Source organism: Gallinula chloropus (assembly GCF_964237585.1).
Source record: "Gallinula chloropus genome assembly, chromosome: 5".
In the NCBI taxonomy this organism is placed as follows: domain Eukaryota; kingdom Metazoa; phylum Chordata; class Aves; order Gruiformes; family Rallidae; genus Gallinula; species Gallinula chloropus.
This window is the reverse complement of record NC_140090.1, coordinates 8370884-8391342: the sequence shown is the minus strand read 5'-3', so window position 1 is coordinate 8391342 and position 20459 is coordinate 8370884. Positions and strand designations below refer to the sequence as shown.

The following is a 20459-nucleotide window of genomic DNA, read 5'->3' as shown; positions in this document are numbered from 1 at the left end:
ATTGTATACTTCCTCTTAACATGATGGGTTTTCACTAGGGTTGATGTATGTCTATATTTCATAAATTGCCAGATATTTAATTTTTTTTCTTACTTAAAGTGCATGTGTAATTTGCTTTTGTAAGCTTACAATTAAATATTATTTGGATTTCTTTTCCCTGGGAAGATCATAATTTACCTCAATGTGTTGCAGTGTCTTGTTTGTTGAATGCTTAGGTTTAAATATGTTTCTACCTTAAGTAGAATTATATTTGACGTAACACAGGAAAGTGATTTTTACTGCCAGCTTAAAGTATTGGATTCAAATTTTGCAAAATTTGTACCTTAGAAATTAAAAAAGGCATATGTTTTACCTAGTTCTAGCATCAATGCTAGAACAGTTGATGATAAATTATTGAAAAATCTAGATCTACTTTTTAATTGTCCCAAATGTGTCTGAAAATCTCATGCCAGATCTGTCAAAGATTGCTTTCTGAAAAGTTTCTATTTCCTTTCGTGTTGGGCCCATTTCATATATGTGAAACACTTGCCACCAGTGTTGTGTGGGTTGTTTTTGCTTTTGCAGTTGTTCTGTCACTGTTTGTAATCTGGGTTTTATTCTTGTATCAATCTTGAATAGGTTACAAATGGTGTGGGTTTTTATCATGAATCGAATGAGCTCCCAGAGCAGTTCATCCACTCAGCGTAGGAGAATGGCTCTAGGAATTGTCATTCTTCTCCTTGTTGACGTGATATGGGTTGCCTCTTCAGAGCTCACATCTGTAAGTATTATTCCATGCATCATTAAAGGAAGTCAAAAGCCTATTTAAGAGAAGGACCATGGAACGTGGTCACTCAAACACTCAGTGAATGTTCTAGTGTCATGTTTAACCACCTTTGCAGTATGGGGAAGACAGTATCCTTTGAGTTAGGGAACTAACTGCATCAACCAAAAGCTAAGAACAAGCTCAACTTGGTGACTGCAGCTATCAAGACAGAAGGTGTTATTGATGACTTTCAGATTAAGCAGCATAAGCTCATAACTATGTGCTGTGATTAGAGAGTTCATTTTGTTTGTTGCTATACTGATTAAAATAATGCCCATGTGTTTCTGAGGAAATAGTAAATGACCTATAACATTGCAGGCTAGGTGCTATGGGAGATTGTAGTTTGGAACATCTATAAGTCTTGGTCTGACAACCAGGGTCATGGAGTTATACCCTGTAATTGCAGTCAGGGTTGTCATATAGTTCATATATTCACTATTTTGACACTGATCTGCTGTTTGCTTCATGCTATTAAGACTTAAAACATTGTTTTGGTAATAAAAATTGAGTTTTTAACAAATTCCTGTCAAATTCAGGTTTCTGAACTGCCATTAAGTTGTCATGTTCTATAACACTTTTGAAACTATATAAAAATGTTTGTACTTAACATGGTATTATATTTATAAAACTTTTTTCCAGTGAGCCAATGGACTTTCTGTTGCTACTGAAATGTTACTTAATCAAAGTAATCCTCTCTAATTTGAGATTACTATGCTATTGCTTATGAAAGTGTTCTTTGATTTAGAAAATACTTTCAATATTATTTGAGTTCAGTGGCACATCAGGATGCTGCTTGGTTAGATACAAGTAATAAGTAGCTTTGCTCTGTTGGCATGGTATCTTACAGAATGGCTCAGTGCCATCTTGTTGGCAATTAAGATAGCTTTGGCAAGGGTACCCCCAGAATAGGTGGGACCACTTGTGGTGATACACACCTGTACTCACAGCACTGTCATTTTGGGAACCACGCTGTTCTGGACTATATACTTAAGCCTGTTCGTTCATTTTCTGAGTTCTCACCTAATTGGTAATTTTGGATACTGCAATTATTTTCTTTCCACAGTATGTTTTTACAAAGTACAACAAACCTTTTTTCAGTACATTTGCAAAAACATCTATGTTTGTTTTATACCTCTTGGGATTTATTGTTTGGAAACCGTGGAGGCAACAGTGTACTCGTGGGTTTCGTGGAAGGCATGCAGCTTTTGTAAGTATTTTAACTTCATAAATGTTTTGATTTTTTTGAAGGTTGTACAGGAAAGAAAATCCACCTTAAAATAGGGACTAGAGAAACGCAGAGCTTACATAGTGAAATAGTCATGTCAGAAAAGCTGTTACAGACTGAATTATGGCACAGCAGACATGGCAATTATAATAGTAGTCTTTTGAGAGGAAGGAAAGAAAGGAAAAAGCAATACAAAATGTGTCAGGAATCATAAGAAATGCTCTGCTGGCCCATCTAGCTTGGTATTTTATCTTAGGCAGTTGCAGAGGATAATTCTTTTTAAGAAGAAGTTAAAAGCCTCACTGCTGTTGGTTCCTTTTTGTTTCCCCAGCATCTGTAGCAAATGGAATCAGTAGTTGAACTTTGTAGTTGATTTTTATTAGTGACTTTTTGTTTCTGACAGAACTATGAACTGTTTGCTGAGAGGTTTTGAGGTTTTAAAAGCCATACTTAGGAAAGGCTGTAAAATTATGCTTTTGCTATTGTTAATTTTGTATTTTGATAACCTTTGTGTGTGAGTGATGTTCTGTTGCCCAGTCTAGAACTAGGCATAATTTACTAGTCTGAAATTATTGTCATATTACTGAAATACGCAGATTTTTTTTTCCCAAAGAAATTAGAAATGCCAGGAAGAGTGCTTTTTCTGTGCCAGTGGTTCAGAATGCTGAACAGCAGGACTCAGGAAGCAGTAAGGCGTTTAGCCTGATTTTAATCTCGCATTAAAATAACAGAAAAGGTGATCCAAGAACATGCTGTTAATCCACATGCCATTATAGAAAATAGCTTGTATGAAAGGAACTATTTTTTGTTCTGGATGTATTAGACTTCACTGATAGTGACAGTTGTATATGCAGCATACTTAAATAACTGAAGTGTTACATGACATGAAGCCAAATTATTTTTATTATAAAACTCAAAACAAACACAACAAAAACCTAAGCCTTTTGTTTAAAAAAAATTATCATCTACTAAACTCCCAGAACATTCTTTGAGTTGGCTGATACCTTGAAATACTTCTTGAAGTTAGCCTTTATAATCAAATATATATAAATATGGCGTGTGTTAGACTTCATCCTGTTTGGCATCTTCATAAGAAGATACAGAAAACAAAATTTACAGGCTTTTTACTGGTAGTAATAAAAACAAGGATGATGAAAGTGCTAAGGAATGATTAGTTGTCCAGAGCAATTATACTGATCAAGTGTTTTAATCTGAGCAGATGTATAGAAAAGGGGCTATTGCCTAGAGTCAATTGTAGTGGTTGTATTGACCATCTGACTTGGGCAGTGCAAGAGAAAGAGGTAATATGAACTGGACAGCAACAAAGAAGAGTGCTGAACCTGTCACATTGGTGTGTGGCAGTCATGGCAGCCCTACTGGAATATTACTTTTTTACTTTCTAATCCTATAATAATAAATTTTAAAGTAATTTGTAGGAAACACTCATTACTTTTGATGCTAGGATATTTCAAAAGAACAGTGCAGAGACAGGACTGTAAGTGTGCCGTCAGAATTAAGATTCTGCCTCCCCCCCTCGCCCCCAAGGAGTTTAGTTAAATATTCAACTGTATAGTTACTAGTAGTGCCTTTAAAATACCTTGTGTATATTAATCTGGAACAAAAATGGCACATTTATGGATTTTTATTTCAGTAGTGATTGTTTAGGTAATTATAACTTACTTTTAAGCCCTCTTATACATTGGATTTCTTATCAGCATGGTAGAACAGCAAGCTGCAGCTCAAGGAACAGGGATAGCAGTGCTTGTTAGGATGTAGAAAGTAAGAAGAAAAATGATACTTCACCTCATCCTAATTTAAGCCTTGTTAAAACTAATGCAGATTTACAGGTTTTCATGCAAAGTAACTTTGCCTCAATAAAAGGAAGAAATGAGGCTCGTTAATACTTACACAATAATTCAGTGAAGGATGTCTCACTAAGACTGAACTTAAAGCCTTTGAAATTCTGACAGCCTGATTCTGCATTGATATCTGGGTAGTTGAATTCAGTGGGGTTTTCCAAGAGGTACAGGGAATGACTGAAATTATTTACTGAACTTCTAAGCCCTCTTGTTTATTCAGAAAATAGGCTGGAGTAGGAGAGGGAATTAGAATTATGGAGAAAGTCATTAAAAAATTGATCTCAAAAAATTACAGTTAGTAATAACTCTGCCTTGATAGATAATTACATTTAAGGTTCTGTAATTAGTTTGCAGATGCTGAAGGTTATTTTGCTGCTTGTACAACAGATAACACTGTAAACAGTTCTCTGGTAAGTACCTGAATTTATGAAGGTCAATGCTTTGTAGTAACGTGACAGCATTATCTTTACTTCTTCTTTTTAAAATGTAAGAGTTTTGGGGAAAGGGGATCAGTAACATATTGCTAATAAGCAACACCATTATTTGCAGCACTATGAGAAATACAGGTTCTCAGCTCAATAAAACATTTGAATGTTTCTGTAGTAGTTTGTGAAAAGAAATATTTATTTCCTACAAAGGAAACCTTCACATGGTCAGCTCACTAGCTGCCAAAGCATAAACACGGAGAGCTAGTTAGTGGTAAAGCCAAACAGTTCTCAAGACTGCAATTCACAACAGAATCATTCAGTTGGTTGACTAGCTTGTATACTGTGATCCTGCCTTGCATTTTGAAAGAGAAACAGCCTGCCTTCTTCCTTCCAGTGGACAGAGTGACTACTGTTTCCCGAATCAAATGGCAATACTGGTATTTTGCTGATAAACTGCATTGCCAGATGTCATTTTTGTCGTGATTTTCATCATCCATAAATGACAATTTTTTACACCCTGTTGATTAGAGATTGCTGTTTAATCTGCACACCTAAATCAGAGGCCACATGCAGAATTGTGGCCAAAACACTGAACTTTTAAAGTTTGCACAATCTCTGTAACAGAGTAGGGGGAGGCAGTGGGGTGTTGACAAACTACCATATAGGTATTTTGTACCAAATAGGGGGTTGGTTGAAGAGAGATTTTTTCAGAAGTATTCTTTACTTCATATTTAGACTTTTTCCAACTTTATGTAGATTTAAGAGTAAAATTGTAGTCTCATCAATTCATTAAGATCATCTGACTCTAGAAACAAGATTCATTGTTAACCTGGGATGAATTTGCATTAAACATCCACAAATAATCTGGTCCTAAACAAGGACCCTAATGAAAATGCAGCTACCAGATCTTTTTTTTATAATTTCACTCTTACTTAATTTAAACAAGCATCTTAAACCTTGACTTGTTGGGAGTATTTTAAGCAATTAAAACTTCTGCTAAGTGCCTACATTAATGTGTTTTTTTTTTAATTTTAATTCTAATTCATGAGCTTTTAGGGTCATGGGAGAAAAATGAGATATATATGTATATATGTATAGATATTCTGTATTTTATATAAGATATATATGTATATATGTATAGATATTCTGTATTTTATATTTCTATTTTATCATCTGGACAGAAGCTACAGATGCAGTGAAGTGCCTGTGATTTTGATAAATTATTTTTTAATTCTGAATCAGTAGGTCTGAATTTTCTAGGGCTGAGGCTTGTGTTTATGAGGATATACATGAAAGCAGTCCTGCATAGATTATGTATGAACATTTTTGACAAGCCTATTCACTGTGTGCAAAACAACTTTGTTAAATTTGATTCTTTTAATATTCACCAAGCTTTTCTTTATTTGTCTAATCTGTTACATGAATCCTATTGCTTAGAATTTAAATTTATCCTGCTTAACTGTATTTTTACTTATACTGATTCATTTCAGAGTGAACCTTTATATGTTCCTGTAAAGTTTCATGATTTGCCAACTGAAAAAAATGGCAGTAATAATAGTGATGCAGAGAAAAGTGAGTAAAGACTTTTGGAATGCTGAAATGCTAGTTCTTTGGTGAATGAATTACTTTCCTCGTTGTTGGTGTAACTACTGTCATGTTGCAAGGACTTGCCTTTTTTTTCACCCCTCTTTCCCCCCCCCCTTTTCAAAAATCTTATTTAAATCTCTTATTGCATGAATTGCAGTCTTATATATTTACTTTCAGGTAGAGAAAACATAGGCCTATCGTTCAGTTTACCTTTCTTGGTCACTACAGATCCAGCCTATGTTTATCTCAAGGGACCAACTGGGTTCAGTACTTGTGATTCTTTCCTTCTGGGCTTGTATGACCAGCAGCAGTGAGTCAGCCTCTGGAAAAACAAGCTATTGTCCTTTTTAGAGCAGGAGCAAAGCAGTCAAAGTAAGAATTTTAACAGTCTATGTGCATTCTGATTTTATTTAAGCCTTACTATCATGTGATAGTAGCTGAAATGGGCCTAACTGTCCCAGATGATAAAGAAAAGTTGCCTGTCAAAGAATCCAATTATCTGATCCTCAGCAAAAGAGTCCCTATTTATAAAAGGGAAAATATCTTTGTTCATTTCTAGATGATGTGTTAAGAACCACTTTGGTAGGCTCTGCTGTCTTGTGGTAACATGTACCAGTCACTTCAGGGTTGTTTGAGGAATAGCTTTTCCCTTTAATTTTTTTGTGGAAATTAGGCACTATTTCATATTGAATTAGGCTGATTTTTATATATAGCACTCAGTGTTTTCTTTACACAGGAAACCGTGATACTTACAATACCTGCATAAATAAAATTGATCATGGTTTGCAGATTAGGTAGTGGATTTGAAATGAGCCAGTGACCTTATGATCTCTGCTAAGCTTTGAGGTCTGTTGGACACTCTCATCCTCTAAATGAAATACTGTCCTTGCACTTAGGTGTAGTGTACAGTTTTTTGCTGTTTGACTATTAAACCATCATTAAAGAAAACCATACTGTTTATCAATACGGAATAATTCCTACCTAAGAATCTGTTGTTACCTTGTCTGGATTATTTTTTTTTTTTTTTGACAGGGAGGAGGGATGATGCTTTTCAGTGAAGTTTTTGTGGGTAGACAACTGCAGTGATTGAAAACTGTAATTGTGCCATGCCTTATTAGTGGCCTATCAAATAAAAAAAATGGTAGTTTAACAAATAAAAATAACAGCATGTCTTTGGGTAAAAACCTGTTATTTGTGAAGCATTGTAATCAATGCTGCATTAGAACATCATAGTTTTATTTGGATATTGTGTTTGCTTGAAATATTTAATGATAATTTGCAGCCTTCTTTTTTTCTCTTCCTTTTTTTATTCTTTTTTTCTTGTCTTAAGCTCCCAAAAAGCCCCGTGTCAGGTTCAGTAACATCATGGAGATTCGGCAGCTCCCGTCGAGCCACGCGCTGGAAGCGAAGCTGTCTCGCATGTCCTACCCAACGGTTAAGGAGCAGGAATCAATATTGAAAACTGTTGGAAAACTCACTGCAACTCAAGTAGCAAAAATCAGCTTTTTCTTTTGCTTTGTGGTATGTTCTCCATTCTTTCAGAAAACTTAAGTGCCAGATGCAGTTAATAATAGTATGAATATGGATAATAATAATGAAACAGTATGGAGATGACTTGTATTCTTCTTAATGCCTTGTTTTATAAATATACTGTGGATAGTAAAGCTTTCCTCGTGTGCTGGACGTGAAGGAGCAGCTTCTTAAGGGAGGGTAATAAAAAGAGATCCGAGGTGTGTAATGAATGAACTGTAAGGTCAGTTGTGCAGGATATGCACAACTGTGTGTAAGGGTATGCTGTGCTTCTGTGCCATGTTTTCCAGTGTTGAGCACGTTTGGTACAGCAAAATATGGCATTTAATATATACAGGCTGTTAATAGCTGCAGTGAGGCTGCATGAAGTGAGTAAATGTCACTGACTTCTTTCTGGGCCGTCACAGAAAGAGAATTGCCTTGTGTTTCACTGGGGCATTGTGCCCTCCAGTAGTATGAAGTTAATTGTCCTTCAGCTCCATTCAAGGCTGCAAGATTTGTTTATGAATCTGTTAATTAATAGTTTTTCTGCATCATGCTTCACTTCTAGGGGGAGAGAAAAAAATAATGGAAGCATAATTTTTTTAAGACAGTAAAAATGTAAACAGCAGATCAGTGACAGCTTTTCCAGAAGTAGCGTCACTGATACTGCCAGATAGGTTATATGTAATGTGGAGCCACCATAGCTTTTCCTCAGGAAGTAGTGCTCTTGAAACATTTAAATTAATAATAATTAAAAAAATTAATAGTGTTGATGCACAGACCAGAAAATGGCAATGTACTTTTCTGTGTGTATACATAAAGAAAGTGCACACAGCAGCAATAGAATGAAGTAGCTTTTTTAATGTGTACCTGAGTATATATATGTGTATGTGTGCTTATATTGTGTATATATATATACACACACATGCAGATTTTCTAAGGTAGAATGCTCACGTTCAAAACAAATCCTGTTTATGCTGTTCATGGACACTGACATACTGGCATGTATATGGATTTCTTCTTGGGTTGTATAGTTCCTTCGATTTTAGAGAGTGGTAGCTTCCCCGAGGACCTGTCTGAGATCTCATTACTAACATCGCAATCAAGAAAAATTAAATACTTGAAACTTTATTCCTTTATGAAGGAATTAACAGACATGAATCTTTCCAGAGTATTTTTGAAATACTGGATGCAAGTGATGCTAGATGCTTGTTTTTTAGGTGGAGATGTGTGCCAGTTTTAAATACTCTAAAAATACCCAGGCCAATCAACCTTCATTAGGCTGACTAATGTCCTGCGTATCTCCTGAAATTTCTTTACAGCTCTTTTGTACTTACTGTCTTGAAGCACTTGTAAAGCAAGTGAAAAGTACCTTTAGCTACTATAGAATAGCCATCATAATGTCATTTAAAATAATTAAATAATTGGAAGTTCTGAAATACATGATTTCATTATTAGAACATAGTTGCATGTGGTTTTTTGGGGCCTCTGTCTTTTAAGGTACCTGCCACTTTAATGGATAAGTAGTTGGGTTTTTTATTTCTTAAATAGGATTTTATTGTGCTGAGGAACTCAAAACGCTGTTGTTGGTATCCACATAATCACAAAATGATTTTTCTTTTCTCCCAGTGGTTCTTGGCAAACTTCTCTTACCAGGAAGCTCTGTCAGATACCCAAGTTGCCATAGTTAATATCTTGTCCTCAACCTCTGGTAAGTTTTATTTACACCACCAGATGTGCATTATAGGACTGTTTATAACATTAAAATCTTTTTGTTTACAATGGACTTCTGTACTGATTCACCTGTGGTTTCAGGGCAATAGTAAGGCTGAAAGCCATTGAATACATTGCATTTAAAGGTTTCAGATGCAATTGCAGGGGTTTAGGCAATCTTCGTGATTCCCCTGCTTTTTGCATTTCATTGATGTCTTCATACAGAGGCATGACCACAGAAGTTTAAAAGTTTTCTTGGGATATTGGGAGTGTAATAGGCTTGAAGGAAAGGTGGTATAATTTATCAAAGTAGATACAACTTAAAGTCTTCCTGTGTTTGTTTTTTTTTTTTAAACTGGCTTTAGGAGTAAAGAACTTAAGCTTTATGATATGGTTTAATCAGTTACTTTCCAGGTTTTATGCAAGATGCTAACAAGAGCTGTAAAGATTTTAAAGTATGTGACAGTCCATGCTTTGATGAGTAGCTTTTGTTGTTTTATAAAATTAGTTTTAAAAGCACAACTCTGTAATTTTTCACTGACTTTTCAGGCTTATGGCAGTTCATTTTATTAGTATGAGTAGCCTTTCTCAAAGTTGAGCATGTATTTGCTCGCTTGAGGATTCACATCACAACATATTAGTTTCATAGTAGTTCCTATTAAAATAAGGGATGCTAAGATCAAGTAGTCAAAACAGGTGTGTAAAATATAAAGAAGAAAATGTCTGTGCAGCGTTCTGAACAAACTAGAGCAAAATTTGATTGTGTGCACTCTTCTTAATTTCTCTTGCAGGGCTTTTTACTTTAATCTTAGCTGCAGTCTTTCCCAGCAACAGTGGAGATAGGTTTACCCTGTCAAAATTACTAGCTGTTATTTTAAGGTAAGATAATTGAATGCAACAAAGACTACTGTACCTGATATACCTGTGGTATCTGTGACAATATATGATACAGTTCACTTATTAAAAAATCCTTTTTTCAGAGATAAATTGAGCAACTGAATTTAGTCTTTTTAAATATTTCATATCATGAACAATTACTGAATCTCATGCCCCTGTAAAATCTGATTCATCAGGTTTCTTTTGGAAGTATGTGAAGTTACTTATTGTGGTTTTGTTATGTTTTTTTTTTTTTTTTTTTTGTGTAGATGGGCAAGAGGAAGAGGCTTGATATTCAGTGTTGTCAGCCTGTTTCATTCACTGCCTTCAGGGAAGCTAAACATGGGGGGTTTTGTTTCTAGCTTATGATCAGCTCTTAGCAATAGAGAACTTTTGGCTTTTCCAAAAGGAGGTTTTGATTAACTAAAAATACCTAAAAGTAGAACTGTATTTTTGTATTTCTCTCCACCTTTTTTCCTGTCTTTATAAAAATCTCTTTGGGTTTAAGTAGCGTTTTGCATTTCTTTTTTGCTAGCATTGGTGGTGTGGTACTTGTTAACCTTTCTGGATCTGAGAAATCTGCTGGAAAAGATACAATAGGTATTTACTTATTTTTTTAATTCTATAGTATGCAACGATGGGTACCATCTTTTGACAATACTTACTACATCATCTAGCAAGCTGTGTATTTGTTACCCATTCAATATTTCACAACCTAGCTTTTTAGTTTTGACTTCTGAAACTGGACATTTATGATGATCCTCCCCCTGTGTATATAGCTTATTTGGGAAATCATTTACATTATGGAGCTTTTCTTCGTGCTTTTCATACAGCAAATAATTCCACAACAAACAAACAGTTTTATAATAGGTGTATGTTTAAGAGTGTTGGTCCTATTTTGGCATGTCTTAAGTGAGTGGGTTTTTTCATCTTTGCAGGTTCTCTTTGGTCCCTTGTAGGAGCAATGCTGTATGCTGTGTACATAGTAATGATAAAAAGGAAAGTAGATAGAGAAGATAAACTTGACATCCCAATGTTCTTTGGTAAGACTAAAAATAACTCTACTGAAAGTTTAATTCAGTGTATGATTTAAGTTGCTTGTTTTAGGGCACTGAACTGTGCATGTGTGATGTGTGGTAAAGTGTCTCAGAAAAACCAAGGAATTAGAGAAAGCCTATGTTTTCCATGGTTATGAGTACTTTAGAGACTGATTGTGTTAATTGTTTCTTGTTTACAGTCTTCACAATGAAAGATAAGGCTACCTGTAGGAATGCAGACAGCCCCTTTGACTCAGAATTTTTTACTCTTTTTACTTTTTTCTAATTTTAAGCCTGTAGATATCTGATGTAATTGTTGCTTGTGAATATCAGGTAAAGGTTATTCTATTCCTTTCCTTTGAAAGATTTAAAACATTACTTTGTTGCTGCTTTTATGTATGCATGTTGTCAAAATAGCAGTTTGGCTAAGATTTTAGTTAGGTTGAGGAGGGGTATTTATTGTGATTTACTTAATGCTGTTTTTATACTCAGGTTTTGTAGGGCTGTTCAATCTGTTGCTGCTGTGGCCAGGTTTTTTCCTGCTTCACTATACTGGGTTTGAAGCTTTTGAGTTTCCCAATAAACTGATATGGATGTGCATTGTCATTAATGGCCTTATTGGAACAGTTCTGTCAGAATTCCTCTGGTTGTGGTATGTACTGCATGCTTTATGTTTATTTCTCATACATTGTCTTATGTGTGTTCTCAGATGTGGAGATGTCATTATGTCTTGTAGTATTTATCAAGATCCTGTGTGCTTAGCTCATTCTAGAATTAACATTTTAAGATAAAAAAGACTTTGTGGTACAGAGTTGCAGTAGTAATAGGAGAGGATGAATTTCTGTTTTAACAGTTCTTCAGTTTCCAGGGCTTTGTGCATGGTGGATATGAATCAGAACTGACTATTCTGTAGTTGACATATTTGTTGAAATCTTCAAAGACTTAATGAGCTAAATCACATCAGAATGCATTAATCACAAAGAGATAGCAATTCATGAATTGGTCTAGCTTTTTTTTAGTAATAGAATTATATGATCATCTAGGTCAGCAATAAAGGATTGAACATAAGACTTGCATGTGAACAGCTCAAAAGCTGTAGCAGACTTAAACTGTGCTGTACCTGTTAGAAGGACAGAGTTATTACTGTTTGGTAAGTCAGGGCCCCCAGCTTGAGAATTCCGGTGATCTGGGTTGTTTCTGGGCTAATGTTAGGTTAAAATAGGGGTGTAACAGAAAATTCTACAGGTTGAGAAGTCCTGTTTTATACTGGAAACATTGAGGAACATTTTACTCCACCCAACCACATACTGCCAGGTAAATTTGGGGGGAGAGTGTTTTGGTTTAACCTGCTAAGTTTCCATTGGATTCTGTACTGTTTGTTTACTGTGTTTGGGTGGACAGGTTGCTTCCAAATCAGAAGTAGTGGGTGCAGAGGTACAGAAGTATTCTCTTATGGTATGGAAAGGGATTTACACTTTTGGGGAAGAGGTTTGCAAAAATGCAGAGTATCTAAAATGCTTTGTTTCCTTTTTGCTAGTTACTCATCTGCATACATTTTTCTTTCTTTTAAAGATCCAGAACAATGCAAAGTGATTACAAATACCCAAACTGGTCATTTTTGCTAGGCTGAAAGCTAATCTTTTGGGAGGACCAAAGTCTTCTAGTTTAATTAGAGAAATATGTGCATGAAGCTATGTTCTAGGAGATACTTTCCAAGTGTGTTCAAATTTTTGTGTTATAAAGGCGTTAACAAACTTCTGTGAGTTGAATTAAAATAGCATTTGCTTCACTGAAAGTATTAATTTCATGAATAGTGTTCCAGTGATGCTGCATCTGTTTGATTTTTACAGTAGCCAGAATAAAGATTGAGTAGGTAGAAACCAAATTTCAATATTCTATAACAAATATCCTTAAGATTTTTTCCTACTTTAAAATCAGTTTTGTGTGGAACTGTTTACAGTTCCACAAAAAACTGGCAGGTACTATATTTTTTTTATAGTTTTCAGTATTTGTCAAGGATGAGAATTGCCTTAATAAATAAATAAATTCTGGATGCCTTTGAAATAAGAGGCTGACTCTGTAGTGGGCATTACTAGTTTGAGTTGGGTAGGTACCTGTTAGTATCAATTTTCTTCATATGGTAAACCTGTTTCATAGAGGAGTATTTGCTAATAAACTTCACTGTGCCTGGTAACTTTTGGCTTGGTTGTTCATGAAAATAAGAATTGCAGTTTTTTATATCAGATGTTATGTTCTTCACCTGGTATCAAAATGCTTCAGGATAATAATGTTTTATTTATAGAGTTTTACATTTATATTGAAATGTCAAAGATCTCAAGGGCTGATGTGTTCCCTTAGGTCTGTCCTATGTATACTTTGAGGTTCTGGGTTTTGTTTGGGTTTTTTGTTTGGTTTGGGGTTTTTTTTTTTGAACTTCACTTAGTAAATCGGTGATTTGTGAACCAAGTGTGACTTATAAAGGAATTTGGGAAAAAAGAATCACAGAATTGTAGGGGTTGGAAGGGACCTCCAGAGATCATCAGGTTCAACCCCCCTGCCAGAGCAGGTTCCTTAGGACAGAAAAAAACGGTCAGTTTTCTGTGGCTGTTGGAGTATGAGTCTGACTTATGCACGTAGTTTTGTTTATCTGTCATTTAGATAAATTGTAAGGGGTTTTGGTGACATAGTGATCGAGACAATTCTTAATGATTTTGTTCCTGATCAGGAAATCTGATGAGACCACTTGTAGAATGCAGAGAAGTCTTATGGAGACTCCAAAGAGGGATCTTAAGGGTGTATTTTTGGAGGGAGGTGTAAAAAGCAAAGTTTATTAATTTAAGAATTTTTCCATTTTTAAGTAATATTTTTCATTTGGAGTAGGATCTCTAGATATCAATAGCCTTTCCTTTTTATTAACCAGATGGAGCAAAACAGATACTGTAAACTGGTATTAAATTGTTTCAAAATGGAAACGAAATGCAGATTTTTGTAGGTGAAGCCACTGCTTGTGAAGTAGTGAATTTCCCATCATCTCTAAACGTTTCTATGGAAATCAAACCTCACTCCAGAAGACATCAGTATTCTAGTTCTAAAGAATTTTACGCAGTCTTATGGATTTATGATGGAGTGTGGATATATCAATTTTTGATTATTAAAACAAACAATGACTAACAGTTAAGCTCGATCAAATATCATCTATAGTTTGATGTATTACTTGAATGTCTTATTTAAACTTAAAAGACAACTATTGTTGTTGTTTAATTCTCTTTCAGGGGATGCTTTCTTACCTCATCACTTATAGGCACACTTGCGCTAAGCCTTACAATACCTCTGTCCATAATAGCTGACATGTGCATGCAGAAGGTAACGTGCTGCTAAGTTTTGAACATTATTAACAGAAATTCTTTGAATTAAATGTCAGTTTTATTTTTAGCAATGTATACATTTAAGGGAGTACAATTAAGTGCCAGGCCACGTGTTTCCTAGACTGCAAATAGCGAATAGTGTGAGCACCTTGGCCTCAGTACAGTTTGTTGCTGAAGTACAAGAAATTCTTCACTGAGATGATAAATCCTTATATGAATTAGGAAGAAGTTTAGCTGTGTTATAGTTTATCTGAAAATTGTATCAATAAAAATGGGCAAAACTGACCAAACTTAAAACCAACTATACAGTACTGCTTATGAAATAGACTGGTGGTCTTGTTCTGTCACCTGCTGCTTGCTTACACTGCTGTGATGCTCTTTTGAGTCCTAACTCAAGAGAGTCATTGAATCATAACTGCAAAGGCAGTTATGCTTAGTTTGTAAGAAAAGATAGAGTGGGAGAAGAGGAACATTCTGACCATCCTGGAACACAGGTAAATTGAGCATTGTCTGAGCAGTGGCTTCCCTGAAGCAAGTGGGGTTTGTGCATTATCTGTGGTGGTTCATTTTGACTTGTGTTCACTCATTTGAATTTTTCTTTCAAGATTTGTACTTGCTTGTACAAGACTGACATATATAAATATATATAAAAAATTAGTCATCCTGCCCTTGGGAAGTTTCCTGCCTAAAAGAAGCTTTACTGTGTTTACACAAGCAAAAAGTGTAAATTCTAATGAGAACTTTCTGGCTTCTGAAATTTTCTGGCAGATGTGTAAAAATGGAGGAAGAAAACCCACACAACTTGTATTTCACTTAATGTCAGTGTGGTTTTTTGAGAATAATGCAGAAATACCAAAGGATAAAAATAGGAAAATGAAAGTCAAACTGGAGAATAGAAGGACAGTCAACCCCTGGATACATACTTGTGTAAGGAACATGTGAGACACAGTATGTTCCATATTAGCTCAATATTTCAACATAAAAATACTGCAAAACCTTGGAGTGATTCCAACAAGAAAAAAACAATTGCTGGTGAAATAACTGTTGCTGTTGAAGCATATGCCATATATGCTTGGGACATAAATTGTAACAAGAAAGTAACTAACTAATGATAGCTATTAAAGAGACAAGGAAAACAAATCTGTAGACTTCTCCCCACTAAATTCATGTCAGTGAGTTTTGAATTATGTGAGCTAAAGCTGTTAGCAAAAAAAAAAAGAATTGTATGTATATATGTGTGCATCTATACATCTTTTATAAATGTATGTGTGCAAAAACATTTCTAGAGATGTGGGTGTACATATTTAGCTACATACATCAATATATGAAAAGCTTAGTTGTCTTCTGAAGTGATTCATCTAAACTGTCTCCTGGAACACATTGAAAAATGGAATATGCTTTTGTAATTCTCAGTAAACAACTTCATCTCTAGGCAATTTAATCTGAGTAAACACAGAGTCTAGATCTTTTAAAATTAATATATTATTCATGTACTCATGCAATATCAAGGCATTTGAAATAGCAGAGACATCTTTAGGGCTTTCTTGGATGACTTCCAGGTGATGTTGGTAACACAAGGGCAAATTACACGTCTCCCATTGTTTAAAAAGAAAATGCTAGTATTGGAAGCACAAACAAATGACCCTAATTAAAGGCAAATTCCTGTAGATTTTGTAGTTGTTTGTACAAGTGTATTTGTGCAAGTATGTCTCTGTTAGGCAAGCATCAAAATACCTTAAGCCAAGCCCTGTGCTCACTGAAGTCTAAGGTGTCCAAGTCAGGCTGGATGAAGTTTAAGCTTCCAACTTCAAGCTTTCCAGTTAGTGCTTCTGGACAGCCTTGCCTTTGGACAGCCATTGTATTTCAAGGAACCTACATAATCATGCCACTGGCATGGCTAATAATGTAAAGATTAAAATATGAATATATGCAGTCTTTATATAACTGTCAAATTGTATGGTGATTATACAGCATGCATAATTACTAATGTTCTGGATCTTTATTCTCTAATAATCTGGCATACATCTGAATAACGGGTTTTATTCCTTTTGGTAACTCTTCTGTTTATGTATTTCTGTTAGAAATCCACTAAGTTTTAGCACAAGGCTCTAACAGTTGCAGTTTATTAGATTTTTGAAAGTGAACATCAATGCAGTGTATCTGCACTAGACCTTTTTTCTCCAAAGTCTTCAACTTTGGGAATTTTCTCCACACGAGGGAGCTGTGCTTATTGGTGATTGCTGTGTTCTACTTGTTCTTGCACCCGTGATTTTCCTAACCTTCTATAGTTTGAAGTATTAAACAGTCTCATATGCTCACTTTTGAATGTAGGAGTAGATGGATACAAGTAGAATTTAGTTTAAATTGGGGAAAAAATGAGAAAGACAACTACTGTGGTTTCTCTGTAGCATAGTCTTCCTATCTGCATTGATTTTTGGCAGTTACTATTGCATCACGCTGTATTCAGAGTGAGTAAACAAAACTTTCAGGTGAAGTCTGTTAGTAAAATATTTTTGAAGTGTCTAGGCAACGACTTTCTCATTGGTACCAGTCAGACAGTTAAAACCTAAAACTGAGACTGTTTGGATAAAGCAGTCCTCATCCACACCCAACACAAAACAGTACGGTAGAGAACAGATCAGTGAAGGAAGGTTATTCATTTATTACAAGTAGCAGTGGCTAAGAGATTGTACCAAAGAACTTACAGAAATATTTGTCATATTTCACCCTACTTAAAAGAACTGAAATTTCATCCCAAGCTTAGAATAGTAACTATTACAAGTGTACAGTATGTAATTATTTGTTCTTTTTTTTTTTAAACTATTGACTGAATGATGTTTGTGTTTTAATTCCAGGTGCAGTTTTCCTGGTTATTTTTTGCAGGGGCAGTCCCTGTATTTTTTTCTTTTTTCATTGCAACTCTGTTGTGTCACTATAACAACTGGGATCCAGTGATGGTGGGAATCAGAAGAATTTTTGCCTTTATTTGTAGAAAACATCGAATTCAGAGGTAGGGCAGTCACCAACTATAATCCTCTCTTCTCTAGCCTTCACAATATCCTCTAGTCTTTTCTAAAGCTCAGGCTGTATTTATTTTCATCTAACTTCATGTTCAGGTGTATTCTGGCATACTGATTTCTTAATAGTAGTAGTTGCCAGTCCATTTATTAACCTGTGGGAGTGGAGTCTGTTTGCCTTTTAAAAAGAAGATTCCTAATGGCTGTCACTGGTTTATTTTTCATTATTTTTTCTTTTTTTTCCCCTTAATGCCTCTCTGATAGTTGATGTACCCAGAACGTGCAGTGAAAATTGTGCAAACTTGAGTATAATTGGTGAGATTAAGGGGTCTTTGTATGTTTTTAATGGCTGCAGTTCAAACAACTAGCATACTTGGTACTCATGTTGGCTTCATAATGACCAATTTGACTGTATATTTGTTTCTTTTAAGAATACCAGAAGAAAGTGAGCAGTGTGAAAGTCTCATTCCTATGCACAGTGTTTCACAAGATGGAGACAGTTGCTGTTCATAGGCAAAAGGTATGCTTGATAAACTTAAGACAGAGGAAGGTGAGGATTGATTTTCATGGTGGCTTTTGTGTTACATAAGCACATATTTCTGCAGAGTGTACAGATAATACTGTTCTGTATTGATGGATGGATTTTTCAAGGGTATCTTCAAAATTTTTATTATTCATTACCAACTGTTATTCTCACCTTGTTACAGTTCTTGCTTAATGGTTATGAAATGTAAAGTAGCTTTTCACTTAAGTGTATTACAAAGTTCATCAGAAATTGGACATGAGTCAATAAACCAGAACAGCCATACAACTTCTTGGTGTGAAGAGATCTGAAGTAATTATTTCACTTTCTTTAATGCTGTTGAGGTCTCAGTTTGGGCAACTACAGTTCATGAAAAACATCAGCCTTTGAAGGAAGTTTAGAGGACATGACCAGACTGTATCATTATGGGTCTAGAGAATGGGAAGGAGTCCTTGTGTTTGTGGTTGACAAGAATAAGTTGTTAAAGTGCATTAAATATCAGGGAAAATACTTCTCATGATAAGGATGGAGAAATTAGAGTAGAATAGCTAGGGAGTTTGCAAAATACCCCTGTCTAGGGGGAGGTTACACGCAGTATTATGTAGTTTGTTGATACTGTCTTGGAGCATAAAAATAGACATAATTTAGGACTCTCTAAGCCCTATGCTTCAGGGCTTTATTTTTCAGATAATGTCTGCATTTTTATCTTCCAGTGGTGTGCAAATCTAATAACAAAATCAAAAATGTTCTAACCAAAACAGTAATTGTGATGTCTTAAGCTTAAGACACACAAGTTATTTCCTTAATTAATAAGATGGAAACAAATACATATGGTGATTCCTTTTTTGTAATCTTTAATTTTGTAGCCCTGATAATGTTTTTTTTTCCTTCTTAGTTTAAAGATGGAATGATGCCCAGAGAAGAGACAATCTTCTGGAAAAGTCCCTAAGGAGTCATGTTTCAGTGCCTATTCTGAATTTGTAGTAAAAATAAGAAGTTTCAGTTATTTTGAAACTCTAAACTTTTCCTCTTTCTTGCTTTCATCTGGTTTTATAAATGAAAAAATTGACTACACGATAGGGAGTCTTAGTCCATCTGAGCAACCAACCTGCCTTATAACACTGAGCTGGTGAAGTTACTTGACAAAATCAAGAAAACGAATGCTGTTAGGTGATTTCTTTCTTTTTATTAACTCACAATTTTGTTAAATGCTGGACAATATTATTTTTAAAAAATACTTTCAGATGAGTTGTGTAAATAAGTTTGCAGGTCATCAAGTCTTACAGGCTTTCAGATGAAAAGCTAAATAGATATGTTACCTGTAGTAGGTACAAATTAACTTTTTTATGTTGTATAAACTATTTGCATATTAATAGAACAAATAGAAAAAATAATTTATTAAGTGCATTCTTGTAATTATTGAGGCAGGATCTTTGTACAGTCCTGGAACACTACATCTATATTGTCTTACACAACTTTGAGAAGCCTTGTAATGGCAATGGGTGCCGATGTTTAAAAATCTTTTGTTACCTAACAATTTGGAATGTTTAAAATTTTAGAGAATGGTAAAATATTTCTAATTACAGTACAGTTGGGTGTACATTCTCAAAATCAATGTTTGTTTTAGACTGATTCTGTAGCCCATTCTGATTCCCAAGTATCTAACTTGGAAAACTAAATTTGAAAATTTTCGCATGTATAAAAGAGGTGAAACTAATTGTGAAAGAAACTAGTTGTGAAAGTTTTCAGTCAGTGGGCTGGCACTACAGTAATCTGCTAAACAGTTTGAAAGATAAAGTTGTTTGCATTGATTTCCCAGTTGTGTGAATAAATTTATTCTAAAATTGATCATTTTCTTTATAATTTGTATCTTCCACTGCAGTGCTTGACTTCTATTTGATTCCGAAAAGCTATGAATAACTATTTTCAGGAATATTTGAAATTACTGCCATTTTCCAACTTCTGGCCTATAAGACATTAAAGTTAATTTTGGCTTTTGATGGATTTTTTTTTTTTTTATAATGAATGTAGGGTTGATTTTCAGCCAACACTACTCTCTTCCACATGACAAGGTTTATTAATATGTAGGGTGCTTCTGTCCTTCCACACAAATACAGAAGGATAACATAGCACAAATGCCTTTTCATGTTTTGATGCCTTTTCATGTTTTGATGCTCAGTAATGATTCTTCCAAAAGAAATTTTGGTGATTTGACAAGACAACTACTAGATAAGAGGGATTGCTGGAAGGCAATATGTTTAGCTATACATTTAGAAAGATTGGTTAATGTGCAGCTAGAATTTAATACAAAAATGTGTAAGTAGAGGAAAAAAAATGAAACCAGGAGGTATTCTGGTCAAATATTGCACTTTTATCAGATTTTTCCTTCCAATTTTTAACAGTGGATTACCTGACAAGATCTGAGGCATCTCTTTACGATGGGATAGTAAGCCCTCCTTTGGACAGCTGAAATAGGAGTGGAAAGAAAAAACAACAAACACATCAGAACCAC

General features: G+C 34.9%; 1 protein-coding gene across 1 annotated transcript; it reads left to right on the top strand.

The window, feature by feature from the left end:
• Positions 1-622: 622 nt before the first annotated feature.
• SLC35F5 (solute carrier family 35 member F5) lies at positions 623-19158 on the top strand. Its single transcript, XM_084265359.1, has 14 exons — positions 623-760; positions 1869-2012; positions 4237-4299; positions 5808-5889; positions 7235-7425; positions 9046-9127; positions 9921-10008; positions 10541-10605; positions 10944-11048; positions 11535-11694; positions 14315-14405; positions 17263-17417; positions 17856-17944; positions 18843-19158. The coding sequence occupies exons 1-13, from the start codon at positions 626-628 to the stop codon at positions 17935-17937; spliced, it is 1443 nt and encodes a 480-aa protein (XP_084121485.1). The 5' UTR covers positions 623-625; the 3' UTR covers positions 17938-17944; positions 18843-19158.
• Positions 19159-20459: the final 1301 nt, after the last annotated feature.

Excerpts from the sequence above, each read along its gene's own strand:
- SLC35F5 (XM_084265359.1), top strand. The coding sequence starts at position 626 with ATGGTGTGGGTTTTTATCATGAATCGAATGAGCTCCCAGAGCAGTTCA. Across the intron at positions 761-1,868 it reads CCTCTTCAGAGCTCACATCT|TATGTTTTTACAAAGTACAA; the intron begins GTAAGTATTATT and ends TTCTTTCCACAG. Across the intron at positions 4,300-5,807 it reads ACACTGTAAACAGTTCTCTG|AGTGAACCTTTATATGTTCC; the intron begins GTAAGTACCTGA and ends GATTCATTTCAG.